At 35.3% G+C, this 16,791-nt stretch overlaps 1 protein-coding gene across 1 annotated transcript in view; it reads left to right on the plus strand.

Moving 5' to 3' along the window:
- Positions 1-16,791, plus strand: part of GMPS (guanine monophosphate synthase) — a 68,131-nt gene that overhangs the window by 24,478 nt on the left and 26,862 nt on the right. Inside the window, exons 3-7 of the mRNA XM_034997612.1 lie at positions 259-373; positions 5,350-5,447; positions 8,961-9,064; positions 15,317-15,510; positions 15,766-15,931. Coding sequence (XP_034853503.1) covers positions 259-373; positions 5,350-5,447; positions 8,961-9,064; positions 15,317-15,510; positions 15,766-15,931 — 677 coding nt within the window. The remainder of the gene's footprint in view (positions 1-258; positions 374-5,349; positions 5,448-8,960; positions 9,065-15,316; positions 15,511-15,765; positions 15,932-16,791) is intronic.

Genomic DNA, 16,791 nt, shown 5'->3' on the forward strand with positions numbered 1-16,791 from the left:
TAGAAACATTAGTATTTATGTATTTGAAGTTTGTACTTATTAACAAGTGAATGTTGAATTGATGGACTTTCACACATTTCAGTAGAGTACAGATGATTGAGCTGTGTAGGAGACTGGATCTGCCACGGTACTGAAAACATAACAAAATCTCTGCATCTGTACTGAGTCTTAGTGCTTCAAGGGAGAGAGGGCATGGACTTTGGGATAAAAATTAGCAGTTAGAGGATTCTTCACTGACTCTCTTCCTTAAATCCACAGTGCTATTATCATCTCTGGAGGACCTAATTCTGTGTATGCAGAAGATGCTCCCTGGTTTGATCCAGCGATATTCACTATTGGCAAACCTGTTCTTGGAATTTGCTATGGCATGCAGGTACATCTGTGAATTTGCCTTAAGAGTTGACTTAATTTATTCTGTTTGTGATTCTTATTGTACTAATATTTTCTGTCTTTAGAGTATTTAGGATATTGTATGAGTTAATTTGTGCATGTTGCGACTGTTTACAAATTGTTATAGCAGTATGGCAGAACCGACCTGAGTGGAAATCTGTTTTTAGAGAAGTAACTATACTACTGAATACAACATAACACTGTCCATTAAAAAAAATTTAGACATTCAAATTTACATGTTACAGAAATAGTACACAGAGCTCATTTATATTTTTACTCAATTCCCTTATTGTTGACATTTTTAAAACGATTTATTTAGTTTAGAGATAGCATGCCTGCATGCGTGCATGAGCCAGGGGAGGGGCGGAAGGGAGAGTGAGAGAATCTCAAGCAGACTCCATGCTGAGCACAGAGTTCTAGGTGGGGGGGGGGGTTGATCCCATGACTCTGAGCCCCGAGATCATGACCTGAGGCAAAATCAAGAGTCGGATGCTTAACCAACTGAGCCACCCAGGTGCCCCTCTTACTGTTGACATTTTTAACTATTTGAGAGTAAGTTGCACACATTATGTCCTGTTACTTGTTGTATTTCCTAAGGATGAGAGCTCTCTCCTATGTAACTACAGTCCAAATATCAAAATCAGGAAGTTAACACTGATTCAGTTTTGCATCTAATCCACAGACTGCATTCACATTTCATTGTTTGTCTCATTAATATCCCTTGTAAGTACCGTGTCCAATCTAGGACCATGTGTTATATTTAGTTGTCATGTCCTTTATTTTGGAACCATTCCTCAGTCTTTTCTTCTCTTTCATGACCTCGACAGTTTAAAAAAAAAAAAAAGACATTCCATTTACTTTATAGATTCTCCCTCAGTTTTGGTTTATTTGATGTTTCCTCATTGTTAGGTTCAGGTTCTGTTCTTTTGGCAGGAGTAGCACAGAAATGCTCTGCTCCTCTCAGAGCAGGTCATTAGGAGGCACGTGATGTCAGTGTGTGCCATGACAGTTTGATCGTTTAGTTAAGACGATGTCTTCCAGGTGTCTCCACTGTATCGTTAATGAGTATGCATACCTTGGAATTGTATCAAAAACAAGAATATATAGGGACTGAGGTCTAGATATAAAACTATTCTTCTATAAGTTAAATGTTTAGAAATCTATTTTGGCTGCTTTGATACCTTTTTAGAGGAGTATAGGTTTATTAGACAAGTAGAATGTGATTACTGAATAAGATGATAGAAAGATAATACTGAGCCAGTAACATGCTAAGTTCTCACTTAGAATGATTTGTTCAATAAGATCTACTTACTAAGGAGGTGGGAATAGAAATAAATACATTTAAGAAAAGTTATCCCTAGTGATTGTAAGCAAAATGATTTTCTAGTTCAGGTTAACTTTTAACATTGTATCTTACTTAACCACATCATCTGAAAATTGAGCTAGCTGGGATAGTATTCCCTGGGTAATATAATTACTAATTGACATGTTATAGTATTTTGCCTTTTCTAGTGTCAGAAGCAAGATAGTTTTTTTTTTTTTTTAAACTCAGAATTCTCTGCTATGATAAGAATAGCCAAATAAATACAATGACTGGATTCACTTGTTTATAAATGATCTTGATCTCTTTTCCCTTTTGCCCACCTTTTGGCTTTAGCCTGTACTAAATGAGACGGGAAGACAGGGTCACAATACAAGTGGAATATCTAATGTGAGATCCTAACTGACCAAATGGAATCGGTATTAATTAAAACATTAGCTTTTTAATTTCCTCATGATACATTGGTCCTCCCTAATTGATTATTGAGAATTCTCTATTAACTTTTGATTTCTTGTATATATGGCTTAAGATGATGTGTTCTTTCTCCCAGTGACTGAGTTGTTTTAAGTCCTTGGATTGAAGATAACTTGAAATTTTAGTAATGGGCAAAACAGAGGGAGTCGTTTTTTTTTTTTTTTAAACAATCTGGTTGAGGGGCGCCTGGGTGGCTCAGTCGTTAAGCATCTGCCTCCGGCTCAGGTCGTGATTCCAGTGTCCTGGGATCTAGCCCTGCAGCAGGCTCCCTGCTTGGCTGGAAGCCTGCTTCTCCCTCTCCCACTCCTGCTTGTGTTCCCGCTCTCGCTGTCTCTCTATGAAATAAATAAATAAAAACCTTAAAAAAAAAAGAATAATTAAACAATCTGGTTGAAATTGCTGTGCTTTAATATGAATATTGTACAGAAGGAGGCTGTCTAAAAGGTAGAAAGTGAGCAGACCAGTATATTTTATCTGGCCCTGGAGCATTCAGCAAAGGAAAAAACAATAAAAATCAATGTTCACATAAGAATGAATATTTTTGTTGTTCTTATACTTGATACAAAAGCAGAATATTAGGGATCACTGGTCTGTAAAACAGCTTTACCAGATTTCATTTCTTGCTAATTGTTCATTATAGTTTTCCACTTTGATTTAGAGGAAATACTGACCCCTAAAAATATGTGATGTATGAAGTTCAAAAGCTACAACAATGGGTATTTTTTTCTCTAGGAAGCAAGCATTTTCTAGTAAAAGGCTCTTTTTGTCCTGTTAAAGTTTTCTGAAAAGCCAAATGGTGGTTATGAATTTGACTTGGATAACAACCTACTTTTGGATTTTCTTATATAGTATCCTAATGAATACATTTTCTTAGAAGAGTCTACATCCTGATTGAGTTGAACTTTGGAAACTGGCTGGTTTTTTTTTTTTAATACACCTTTGCTCTTGGATGTAATGTATTTACATAATTTATTGATCTCCCATGCCAGAGTAGTCAGTATTAATAATGTAGCACAACTTAACGTTAAATGATTTTTAGTATATTGAGGTATTATAACATTCTGTAAGGAAGAGTCTCACAGATATTTTTTTTTTTCAGGACCCCTTATAGTGAAATATGTCTGGAAAATGCTGCCTTAACTTAAGTGCTAGTGACTGTTTCTCCCTTATGCCAGTCCCCCATATAATTGTAAGGCCTAATTTTTCTGTCATTCAGTGGAGATCTTGCGGTAGCCAGAGCTAGGCCTGCTCATGTTAAATATGTAAAACAATTTGCCTTTATGTCCTCTGAACTTACTATTAGGACAATAGAATAGGCTGATCTTGGTCCTTTAGATAGAAATTGTCTTTCCATAAAAAAAAAAAAAAAAAGAAATTGTCTTTCCATAAAATATTGGTATAGATGATACCATCTAGCTAATATGTTGTTTTTAAAGGACTAATAATTCTTAGTGATTGTTAGTTGGGTAAGTTTAGCACCAAAGGTCTCACCCTAGTGTATACTTTTGCCCCCAAGAGCATCCTGAAATTTTAGTTATTTCAGTGTCTTATGTACCATCTTTCCCATTCACTGGACTCTTGTGAGAACCTTTCTAATAGCTTTCTGGGAATTCTTTGCTTTAGAAGAAAAAAGACTGTCTTGCCCATTGCTCCTTTTATCTTTATATCCCCTCACTCAGCGTAAGAAATAGAATATTAGTAGAACTTTTGAAACTCTTTATACTTTTCTCCATTCATGTTGTTCTCTTTTCTTACCAGAGGCAGCACTTTCCCTGAATTTTGTTATTCATTCCCCTTTTTCTCTTTACAGCTTTATACATAAGTTTATATCCCTAAGTAATATATTTAGTTTTGCCCATTGACCTTTGTGGACTTTTAAATTGCGTTGAGTTCCAACAGTTTTAGTTATCTTGATCATTCAGCTGTCTTCTAATTAAGAACAGCAAATTAAGGAAGGTAGAGGTACACAAGGTTCACTGAGTATATAGAAGAAAGCACTTAATTTTTCATTCAGAAGCTTTTAATGACTGCTTTGGGCCACATACTTTGTTAGGCCCCTGGGACTGTGAAGAGACCTGAAGACGTGGGGGAGAGAACATGGTCTGTTTTGGCAATTACTCTAGCTTGAATGGTTTGAGTACAGAATGAGGGGGAAGAAGAGAAGTGACTAGAGGCAGGGGAACTGGTTAGATTGTAGCAGTGTTCCTAAACTGTGTGGTAGTTAATGTGCTGCAGAAAGTGTTTGATAACCTGGGTTTTTTGTTTGGGAAATACTGGGCTAAATGGGTTAGCAAGTTTTTTTCCTGCTGAACTTAACCCAGACCTTTATTGCAGTAAGCTTTATTGTGAATGTCTTAAGAGGAGAATGTAGAGGGCAGCATTTGCTGATGGTTTTGAAGGCTATTCCACTGTGCATTATCCGAATGAATACTTATTAGCCCTCTGCCTGCTTTTTTATTAGGAGCTGGATCAACTTGTATCTTGCATGGTTATGGCAGGTATCTTGTGACAACTGTGTGAAACAGATATACGGAGATGAATCATAGTGATTGCATCAAGGCAGAATTAACGATTGTAGAAATTTTGTGTGTTTTTATTTGGTGTTGGGGGGGAGTCTGTAGGTGTATCGGATTTATACAAATAAATTTAATTGAAAGACCAGATTTTCTTGCTTATGCTCTCTCCACAACATAGCCTTCTGCAGGCTTTCAGACTGTTCCTTTGGGGCCAAAGGTTAAATCATTTGGAGAAATTTGTACCTGCCTAGTTTTAATACCAAAGCTCTTCCTTTCGTCTGCTCTAGCTTTTTCTAAGCTCAGAGTACCTTTTAAAATGCTTTTAAATTAAACCCAGATGTAAGTATTAAATATCTATTTTTAACAAATGAATTAAAATACACTAAATGGAAAATCTGCCAGTGTTTAATAGAAATTAACCTCAGGTCAGATTTCTAATCTAGTTTTGTTTTATAACTATTCCTCTTAATAACTGTATAATTACATATAATAATACCAAGCTGTCTACATTTATCTAACTCTTTATTTTGGGGACACAAACAGCAGATATCCTGAAAACAGGAATATAAATCATTAAATTAGCATAATAAAATGATTGGGTAATTCTTTTGATTCATATTGATGTCAATTTATTTTCTCTTTGAACAGATGATGAATAAGGTATTTGGAGGTACTGTGCACAAAAAAAGTGTTAGAGAAGATGGAGTCTTCAGTATTAGTGTGGACAACACATGCTCGTTATTCAGGTATTATAGATATTTTTAGATGCATAAGAACAGTTAGTAGAGTAACTGACTTAAATTTGGGATTGTTATTCTTCAAAATTAGAGATTCCTTCATTCTTAGACAAATTAAGGCCGTACTAGTGGCCAGAGGTGTAACTGTCATATTTGTTTTCCATTTGAGTGTCAGGGTGGCAGAGGATGGTGGTGATGCTAAGTAGGGGTAAGGAAAGCACTTATGACATAACTTAAAAGCACGTGTTCAGTCTTGGATCCTTGTTTGGGAATGCCAACATTTGTAGTTTTTCCTTTTTACTCTTTGGAGTGTGATTCTAAACATTAATGTGCCCTATGTGGCAAATGGATGTTTTAAACTATCTTGTATCTACCAAATGTGTTTGTATATCTCTTCCCTCATGTTTTTGCTGGGTACTTAGCACACAACCAATTTGTTGGACTCATTATTAAATATGTGTTATGTTTCCCTCCTGCTCACTTTCTCTACGTTGAGCATAACTGTACCTAGCATACTATCTTTTAATATAGTGAATGTATTAATTGATTTTTGTTCTAGGTAACAACAGATGAGGTGCTATAGCTCTAATCTATTTAAAAATTGGTGGATGAGCTATTCACTCCCTTCCTGGAACCATTTATCTTCTGCTTGACTTAAAAAAAACATGGCTGCATTTTCATTCAGTTTTCCAGAGGACCAGAAGCTTTCTTTTTTGGGAGTTTTCCATGTTTTGGGTAAAGCTCATTTTAGGGGATTGTTGATAGGGTTACTCACTTGCTTTTTTTTTTTTAATTTTTAAATAATCTCTGCACCCAGTGTGGGGCTCAAACTCACAACCCCAGAATCAAGAGTAGTATGCTCTGTTGACTGAGCCAGCCAGGTGCCCCCTGACTTGCTTCATTTTGACTTAAATTTCATTTTTATTTTTTTGCTTTTTTAAAGGATTTGAAGTAATCCTACACCCAGCAGGGCTCAAACTTAGAACCCTGAGATCAAGAGTTGCATGTTCTACCGAATGAGCCAGCCAGGAGCCCCTTAAATTTCATTTTTACTTTAAAACTACATTTCCCCCTTACTGCATTAAATCTATAAAATTTATAAAACTGATGTCATTTAGTGAGCCACAGCTACCCCTTTTTGTGTGTGTGTGAATCCAAGAAATTTACTTTTATCTATTTATAATTGAAGTATAGTTGACACAGTGTTAACATTAGTTTCGAGTGTACAGCATAGTGATTCCTCAAGTCTGTCCATTATGCAGTTACTTCTTGTTATCATTTCTTTTAATTGTGCTAATTATTTTTAGTTATAGGTATGTTTTGTTAACATGCTTGTGCCTAAATTAATTTCTAATGAATAGTTTTCTCCAAATTGGACAGATCAGAAATTTTAAAATCCAAGTTATAAACTTATTATCTGAAATGGAGATATCCCAGATTATAAACAAAACTGGCTATGGCTGTCTCCTCTTTAATTTTGAGGAAGAGCAAAAATAAGTATATCTGTTCGAATATTCTCGTTTTCAAAGGAAGATTAATTAAAAAAGCCATGGTGGCTCAAAATAATCTTATGAGCTGAAGCTACTCATTACCAAAATGCATTTGAAATCTAGCACTTACTGCACTTCATAATGGAGAGGTTTTGCTTACATTCTTCTGCATCTAAAGTGACTAGCCTTGAGAACCATTTTAGGAATCATGGTAGTATGTGATACTGCAGAGGCTTTATATCTAAAGATCTGGTTAAAAAATATTTTTTTTTGCATTAAAAAAAAAATTTTATTATGTTATGTTAGTCACCATACATTACATCATTAGTTTTTGATGTAGTGTTCCATCATTCACTGTTTGCGTATAACACCCAGTGCTCCATTCAATACGTGCCCTCTTTAGTACCCATCGCCAGGCTAATCCATCCCCCCATTCCCCTCCCCTCTAGAACCCTCAGTTTGTTTCTCAGAGTCCATAGTCTCTCATGGTTCGTCTCCTCCTCCATTTTCCCCCCCAAGATCCCGTTAAAATTTAAAGTTTTCTGTCTGTCTTCCTAGTTGTAAAATTGTGGAACTCATTCACAACATACATTAATCCTAAGCAACAACGATGACAACAGTAGTAAGCCTGAAACATCCATTTGGCTTTAATGTAGTTTATTTTCTTGCTTTATTTTTAATTTACTTTTTTTTTTTACTTCTTAATATTTAATATTCAGTCCTCTGTCAGATTTTCTCATAATGTAAGAAATATCTTTTTATAGTTGATTTGTTTGAATCAGGGTCAAGAGAAAGTCCACATGTTGCATTTGATGAATGTTACATCTTCTTTTTTTTTTTTTTTTTTTAAAGATTTTATTTATTTGACAGAGAGAGCACAAGCAGAGGGAGAGAGAGGGAGAAGCAGGTTCCCCGCTGAGCGAGGAGCCCGATGTGGGACTCGATCCCAGGACCCTGGGATCATGACCTGGGCCGAAGGCAGTCGCTTAACCAACTGAGCCACCCACGTGTCCCGAATGTTACATCTTCTTTAACCTATGCCTTTAACGTGTTTGGCATGAGAAATAGAGGTCCACATTGCTACTGGGTTGTCTTTGTTTCTAGGCCCTTTCAGTGAATAAATTTAGTCAATATGTATTCTTTTAGAGAAAACAAAATCCGTGTATACTCTTATTTCCATTTAAAATGAAAGTTTATGGGGTTTTATAACAACTTTGATTTTTGTATCTCCTTACTCTGAGGCTGAAAACCTCAATTCCTAATTATTTAATATTTGTTTTAACCTATAACATGCATGTATTTACAGTATATATAGCTGCAAAATAACAATATCAGTATTAGTACTTTTACTTTCTGATATAAAACTACTGAATGTTTAGATCTCTGAAATGCCTTCTCTTAAGATAAATCCTAATAGAGAAAAAATATTGAAATTATTATTTTGTGGCTTCTTGAAATAATTTTTTATGCATGTGGTTATACCACCAACTTTTAAATATATTTTTTTCAGTTTTCAATTTTTACAGATTGCCTTTTTTGAGATTTAATACTCCGTTTGGCTTTATTTATAATGCACAGAATAAATTTAAATTCTAGCAGTGTTGCACTGCTACGTACTTTTTTTTCCCTATTTTATTGATTTCCACATATGGTGAGTTAGTATATTAAAGGAAAAGAACAAACTAGTTGTAAGATGAGTAAGTTCTGGGGATCTAATGTTCAGGCATGGTGACTACAGTTAACAACTGTCTTGTATACTTAAAAGTTGCTGAGAGTAGATCTTAAATGTTCTCCCTATACACATAAAAAAATGGTAACTATGTGATGTGTGATGTATGTGTTAACTAACCTTTCTGTGGTAATTATTTCATTATATATATATATCAAATCATCATGTTGTACATCTTTAACTTACATACTATCACATGTCAATTATGTCAGTAAAGCTGGAAAAAAATAAAGCATAAGATCCCATTGACCATGCCTTTAATTAAGATATTTCTGTGTTGTGTTTTATATTTTGTATGTTTAGGGGTCTTCAGAAGGAAGAAATTGTTTTGCTTACTCATGGAGATAGTGTAGACAAAGTAGCTGATGGATTCAAGGTTGTGGCACGTTCTGGGAACATTGTGGCAGGTGAAAATTTTAAAACTTTTGCAGATTTCATTTTAAAAAACTTCTCTAAAGAGTCTAAGAATATGTTTCTGTATGAGGTACTGTTATTTTTTTAATTTTATTTTTAAAAGATACTGTAAATGTCATAGGATCAACCATTAATTTATGAAGGGAATTTAGTGTTAGATTATTTAGAAGTCACTTACTGGTTTGCTCTGAAATACTTTAAAAAATGTTCGTTCTAATAAAAGTTCTCCAGATGTAAAACACTACTTTTACGGCTCAGGAAAAATTTGAGAATGGTCTATTTTCTAGTGTGCTTTATTCATTGGGTTTTTAAATGCCTTTCTCAGGTGTACATAGGCATATATCTTGGACATCTGTGAAACACCAGACTAAGCACTCGGGACATTTCTCTGAGGCAGGGTTGGCAAACTATGACCTGTGGGTCAGATCTAGCCTATAGCCTGTTATGTTATTGAAGGGTTATAATAAAAGACAGGGACTGTATGCATATGTTCCACAGAGCCTAAAATTTTTATGATTTAGCCCTTTGTAGAAATTTTGCTAATCTGTACTTTAAAGCCATTTTTATTCTCTGCTTTTTCGAGGAAGAGGAATTGATTTTCTGGCAGTTTGTGATTTTTTTTGACTTGCTTATTTGAATAGTTGTTATGTAAATAATTATCAATAATCTTGGAAGTCAGTAAAAAAAAAAAGTGGATTTATCAATAAAGTTCTTTTTGTTTGAAATGCCACACCTCAACAGTAAGTTGAAAAAAGATTTGTCATGGATAAACTGAATTGAGTAATTTGCCTGCAATTACTTAACATAAGAATAGGAATGATCCAGAATGGTTTTCGTATTGAAATGTTTTTACTTAAGATTAACAGTGGTAGATGGCTTATGTATTTGTATTCATTCAACCAATATTTGTGTGCTTTGTGCCAGTAACATTTCCAGGTGCCAAGGGTAAAGTAATGAACAAAGTGGACAAAAATCTCTGTTTAACATTCCAGTTTGGTGAAGGGATGGGACAGCTAATAAACAAATACAGAATATGTCAAGTGTCAGATAGTGTTTAAGTACATTGAAAAGAAATACAGGAAGAGAAGAGTGTTGCAGAATATGTGTGATTAAGGTTGTTACTCTTTTATATAGGATATTCAGGGAAGGTATTCCTATAAAATGATACTGAACATGAAGGAAGTAAGTGCTGACCCTTTTGGATATTTGGCGGGAAGAGGAAGTAGCAGTACAAAGCTCCCAGGATGGGACCATGTTTGAGGAACAGCAAGGAAGACTACATGGTTGGAGTAGAGTAAGCATGGAGGAGAGCGGTAGAAGATGAGGTTAGAGGGATGGTCAGGGGGGCCAGGACACAGGCCATTTGAGGCCACTATGAAATTGTTGGGTTTACTTATGATCTAATTTCAGGATTACCTTGGCTATAGTGAGGAGAAAAGAGAAAGGGTCAAATGTAGAAGTAGGGAGATCAGCTAGGAATCTACTGCAGCAATCAGGAGAGGAGACAGTAGTGTAGGGAATAGTGTGGTAGAGGTGGAAGTGGTCCAGAGTGATTGTTTTCTCATATAGATCTTGTACATATTTTGTTAGATTTATACCTTAGTATTTCATTTATTTGGGTGCTAATTGTTTTTAATTTCAAATCCCACTTGTTCATTGCTGGTATTTAGGAAAGCAGTGAACTTTTGTGTATTAACCTTACATCCTACAACCCTGCTGTAATTGCTTACTAGTTCCTGGAGTTTTTCTGTTGATTTTTTTTCCAGATTTTCTATATAGATAATCATGTCATCTGTGACAGTTTTTCTTTCTCAGCCTGTATACCTTTTACTTCCTTTTCTTATTGCGTCAGTTAGGAATTTTATATGGTGTTGAGAAGCAGTGGGGAGAGGGAACATCCTTGCCTTGTTCCTGATCTTAGTGGGAAAGTTTTGAGTTTCTGTTTAGGTATGATTTTAGCTGTAGGTTTTTAGAAGATAATAAAGTTGAGGAAGTTCCCCTATATTCCAAGTTACAGAGAGTTTTTATCATGAATGGGTGTTGGATTTTTTTCAGATGCCTTTTCTTTCTCTATTGAATCAGATCATGTAACTTCTAAAACTGATAGAGGCCTATTGAAATTATCTATTTCTTGTGTGAGTTTTGGTAAGTCGTGTCTTTCAAAGAATTGGTCCATTTCATCTGTGTTATAAAATTTGTGGACATAGAGTTAGTCATAGTATTCCTTTATTATTTTAGTGTCCATGAGACTTGTAGTGATGTCTCCTCTTTCATTTCTGACACTAGTAATTTGTGTCCTCTCTCTTTTTCTTAGTTAACCTGGCTAAAGGCTTACCAATTTTATTGATCTTTTCAAAAAACCAGCTTTTAGTTTTGTTGGTGGTGGTGGTGGTGGTGGTGGTTGCTGTTGATTTCCTGTTTTCAGTTTCATTGATTTGTTTAATTTTTATTATTTCTTTTGCTTACTTTGGATATAATTTGCCCCTCTTTTCTCATTTCTTAAGGTGGAAGTTTAGGCGATGGAATTTAAATCTCCTTTTTCCTAATATATGTATTCAGTGCTGAAAATTTCCTTCTAAGCACTGTTTTTGCTGTCTTTTGGTGTTCTGAGAGCAATTTCCAGTGTGTGGGGAGAGTTGGGGAGTTTTTCCTACACCAACAAACAATTCTTATACACCAGTATAGTATTTGAGCGGTCACCTCAGTTCATCTCAATTCTGACCCCGTGTACCTGGAGATAGCACCAGATTGCACGGGTTGAGGGCTGCATCCCACAAGACCACCCCCCTTCCCTACCCACATACACTTCAGACACCAGTTACAAGCCGAGGTTATCACCTGTGCCTCTGACTGAACAACCATAGATTGGAGGTTCTAGTGACCCCCTCCTTGGGTTTCAGACACCAGTCACAGGTCCAGGTTACCTGTATTCTTACTGACTGGCTGGAAATCAGAGGTTCTCATGACCTCTTCCTCGTTTCAATTAGTTTTCTAGAGTGGCTTACAGAATTCAGAGAAACATTTTACCACTAGATCCCTGGTTTATTATAAAAGGATATAACTCAGGAAGAGCCAGATGGAAGAGATTTATAGGGCAGAGAATGGGGAAAGACACGGAGCTTCCATGTTCTCTCCAGGTGCACCATTCTCCCCAAACTGCACATGTTCATTAACCTGGAAGTTCTCCAAACGTCATCCTTTTGGGTTTTTATGGAGGCTTCGTGACATAGGCATGGTTGATTAAATCATTGCTCCCTGGTAATTGATTCATCTTCCAGCCCCTCTCCCCTCCTCGGAGTCTAGGAGGTTGGGACTGAAAGTTCCAAGTCTCTAATCACATGGTTGTCTCCCCCTGGTAACCAGCCCCCATCCTTAGGTGCTTTCCAGAAGTCACCTTATGAATATGAGAGATACCTTTAAGCTCTAATCTCTTAAGAAATTCCAAAGGTTTTGGGATCTGTGAGCCAGGAACTGTGAATGATGTTCTTTTCTTTATGTAGACTAAAGTTTCTGACCTTTATCATTTTCCTTTTCTCTAAAGAAATTCTTTTATCCGTTCTTGCAAGGCCCATGTGCCGGCAACAAACAGCTTCAATATTTGCTTGTCTGAGAAAGTATTTTTCTTCACTTTTGAAGGATAATTTCTCGGTACAGAATTCTAGGTTGGTAGTTTTTTTTTCTTCTCTCAACCTTTTTTTAATTTAATTTTTTAGCTTTACTAAGATTAATTGACAACATTGTAAAGTATTTATAAAGTATACAATGTGCTGATTTAATATAGGTACACATAATGAAAAGATTCCCCCATGGAGTTAATTGACACATCCATCACCTCACATATTTGCCTTTTTTTGTGTGTGTGAGAACACTTAAGTTCTGTTTTCTTAGCAAATTTAGATTACACAATACAGTGTTATCCATAATAAGTCACCATATTATTAATTAGGTCCTCAGACTTTATTCATCTTACAACTGAAAGTTTGTACCCTTTTACCACCTCTCCCTATTTCCCCCAGCCAGACCCTGGTGATCACTTTTCCATTCTCTATTTCTGAGTCCAACTTTTAATTTTTTTTTATGATTCTACATATAAGCAATACCATTCAGTATTTGTCTTTGGCTTAATTCACTTAGCCTAATGCCCTCCAGGTTCATCTGTGTTGTTGCAAATGACAGGATTTCCTTCTCTTTAAAAGCTGAATAATACTCCATTTAGTGTGTATATATTATGTGTGTGTGTATATATGTGTATGTATGTTTCCTTGGTTTGTGTGTCTGTATTTATGCCAGTACAGTACTGTTTTGATTACTGTCATTTTGTAATGTAGTTTGAAATCAGGACATGTGATGCCTCTTGCTTTTTTTTCCTCAAGATTGCTTTGGCTCTTTGAGGTCTTTTGTGGTTTGATGCACATTTTAGGATTCCTTTTTTTCTATTTCTATGAAAAAGTCATTGGAATTTTGATAGAGATTGAATTGAATCTGTATATAGCTTTGGGTAGAATGGGCATTTTAACAATATTCTTCTAATCTATGAACATAGGATATTTCTTCATTTATTTGTGCCTTCAATTTCTTTCATCATTGTCTTAGAGTTTTAAGTATACAGATCTTTCACCTCCTTGGTTAAGCTTGTTCCTAAATATTTCATTCTTTTTAATGCTGTTGTAAATGGGAACGTTTTCTTAATTTCTCTGATAGTTTAACTTATAGAAACACAACTGACTTTGGTATGTTGATTTTCTATTCCACAGCCTTACTGAAATTGTTTATTTGTTGTAACAGGTTTTTTTGGTGGAATCTAGGTTTATTTGAGATCTTTTTTTCTTGATGTAGTTATTAATTGCCATAAACTTCCCTCTTAGAATTATTTTTGCTACATCCCATAAGTTTGGGTGTTATGTTTCCATTTTTATTTGTCTTGGGTTTTTTTTTTTTTTTTCCTCTTTTGATTTATCCTTTGACCCATTCCTTTGTCAGGAGCATGTTTTTTAATCTCCACGTATTTGTGAATTTTCTAGTTTTGTTCTTGTAATTTCTAGTTTCTTACCATTGTGGTTGGAAAAGATGTTTGATAGGATTTTAATCTTCTTAAATGAGATTGGATTCTGATATGTTTTGAATGGAGAGACTAAGGAGTTCCTGTTGGATTGCATTTGGAGTGGGGAAAAAAGGGTATAATTGAGTTTTAACTTCCATGTTTTTTGATCCAACCATCCAGAAAGTTGAAGTTTCTGTTTACTTGAAAGGAAAGAATGCAGTCATTCAAGTTTGTAGATTAAATTCAAGATGCCTTATTAAACATAGAAAAAATGGAATGAATATGCAGTTGTATATAGGAGTCTAGACTGTAGAGTAGAAAATTGAGCTGGAGGTATAAATTTGGGGGTTTACCATCATATGGGTAAAATGTAAAGTTATGAGAGTTGTAGATCACTCAATGTATAGAGGAGAGATTTAAGGGCTGTGTACTGGGCAACTTTCATGTGTAGAGATGGATAAGATGAGGAGGAAACAACAAAGATTAAGAAGGAGCAGACAGTGAAATAAATGAACCAAGAGAGAGTGGTGTCCTAGAACCAAGTAAAGAAAATGTGAGGTTTCGTGGTATAATAGAATGAGTATGAATTTGGGAGCCTGCTCAGCCTGATTTAACTACTTAAACAGCTGTAAGTTTCTTGATATCTCAGAGCCGTAAACAGGGGTAATGCATACACAGGTAAAACATGTAGCCTATCATCTTTTGCTTAGTAAATAATTCATAATTTGTCAGAAACACATTACTCAAATCCATGAAGTTACATTTGTGGTTAATAGTATCTAAGAAAGGAATACATAGAATATTCTGACAGGCCTAATACATGAGGTTTTTCTAATACATAAAATTGATAGCAGTATATTGCATATGAAAGCCATGTGGGACTGAGAGCCAAAATTGAGTTATCATTGTATTAAATAGACAAAGTAATCTGGGTGGAGAAGGAAAGTACTATGAAGTAATCTGTGTAGGACTTATTTCACTGTCCTATATAGTGCACTAATTGCTACCTAAGGACTTTTAAAGAAAAATTGTAGCAACGTAGTTTTTATTTATTTATTTTTTTTCCCCCTGTAGCTAAAAATGCACTAAGTTGTATCAGTTTTTGTATTTATAGAGGAAGAAATTGTGAGGAATTACTATGGGTACTTAGTTGAGTCTTCCACATGAAAACATTTTTAATTTGTGATTATTTTCTCTATTAAAGGTATAGCAAATGAATCTAAAAAATTGTACGGAGCACAGTTCCACCCTGAAGTTGGCCTTACAGAAAATGGGAAAGTAATCCTGAAGAATTTCCTCTATGATATAGCTGGGTGCAGTGGGACCTTCACTGTGCAGAACAGAGAACTTGAGTGCATTCGAGAGATCAAAGAAAGAGTAGGCACATCAAAAGTTTTGGTAAGGAATTTACATCTGAAAGTGTACAAATTTATGTCAATAATGCTAGAACTCAGAGCTGGCTTCAGCACCATAGCCCTTAAATGTTGACTGGGTGATCGGATGTTTTGTGAGTTGCACTGTTTCAGAGTGCTTTTTCAATTACCATATCTACTTTGATAAAATCAGTGTTTTTAAAGGTAATGATTTAAGCTGATAGTTTTTATTTTTTTGTTGTTTATTGTACTCAACTTGATTTTTAATTTCACCTTGTAGGTTTTACTCAGTGGTGGAGTAGACTCAACGGTTTGTACAGCTTTGCTGAATCGTGCTTTGAACCAAGATCAAGTCATTGCTGTGCACATTGATAATGGCTTTATGAGAAAACGAGAAAGCCAGTCTGTAGAAGAAGCCCTCAAAAAGCTTGGAATTCAGGTCAAAGGTATTGATGAGCCCCCAGAAAAGTCTATATGTGAGGACTTATTTAACAAATCAGATCTAGCATTATGGTTTGAGTGAGCTCATTGTCTTAACCAAGTATAGGTTTCTAGAGGTGCCTGGGTGCCCCAGTCGAGTGTCTGACTCTTGATTTTGGCTCAGGTCATGATCTCAAGGGTGTGGGAATGAGCCCTGCCTCTTGTTCCGTACTGAGTGGGGAGCCTGCTTGAGAGTCTCTCCCTCTCTGCCCCCATCCCCCGACCCCACCCCCTGCTCTTATGTGCTCACACAGGCACACACACTCTCTCAAATCTTAAAAAAAAACAAAAAACAAACAAGTACAGGTTTCCCAATAAACTTATAATTATGTTTTTTACTTTTACATTATAATTATCTGGTTCAAGAGGGGTCCTAGGATAAATTTTAAAACTGAAATCAATAGAAATTCCAAAAAATCAAATCAATAAAAAAAAATCAATGAAATTCCATCTGTCATTCTATTCTCTTCTACTTGTTCACTCTTTTTGAGTTATCTTTTCCCATCCATAATATTATTTATGTATGAGAATTTCCAAGTCTTCCTACAACAAATATGGATGTACAGATTATTTTACAAACTGAAAGGCTTATACAGAGAAGAGAAGTGGAGAGTCCATAGTCACTTTTTTTTTCTAGTTTAATGAGAAATAATTGACTTACATCACTGTATGAGTTTAAGGCTACAGCATGATGACTAGATTTTGCATATATTTTGAAAGGATTATCACAGTAGTCTCCGCTAACATCAATCTTCTCATATGGGAACAATAAAAAGGAAAAATATTTTTCTTTTTATGATGTGAACTCTTAGGATTCACTCTTAAC

The sequence above is a fragment of the Mirounga leonina genome, unplaced genomic scaffold (assembly GCF_011800145.1).
Source record: "Mirounga leonina isolate KUSES-001 unplaced genomic scaffold, KU_Mleo_1.0 Mir_115, whole genome shotgun sequence".
Classification (NCBI taxonomy): domain Eukaryota; kingdom Metazoa; phylum Chordata; class Mammalia; order Carnivora; family Phocidae; genus Mirounga; species Mirounga leonina.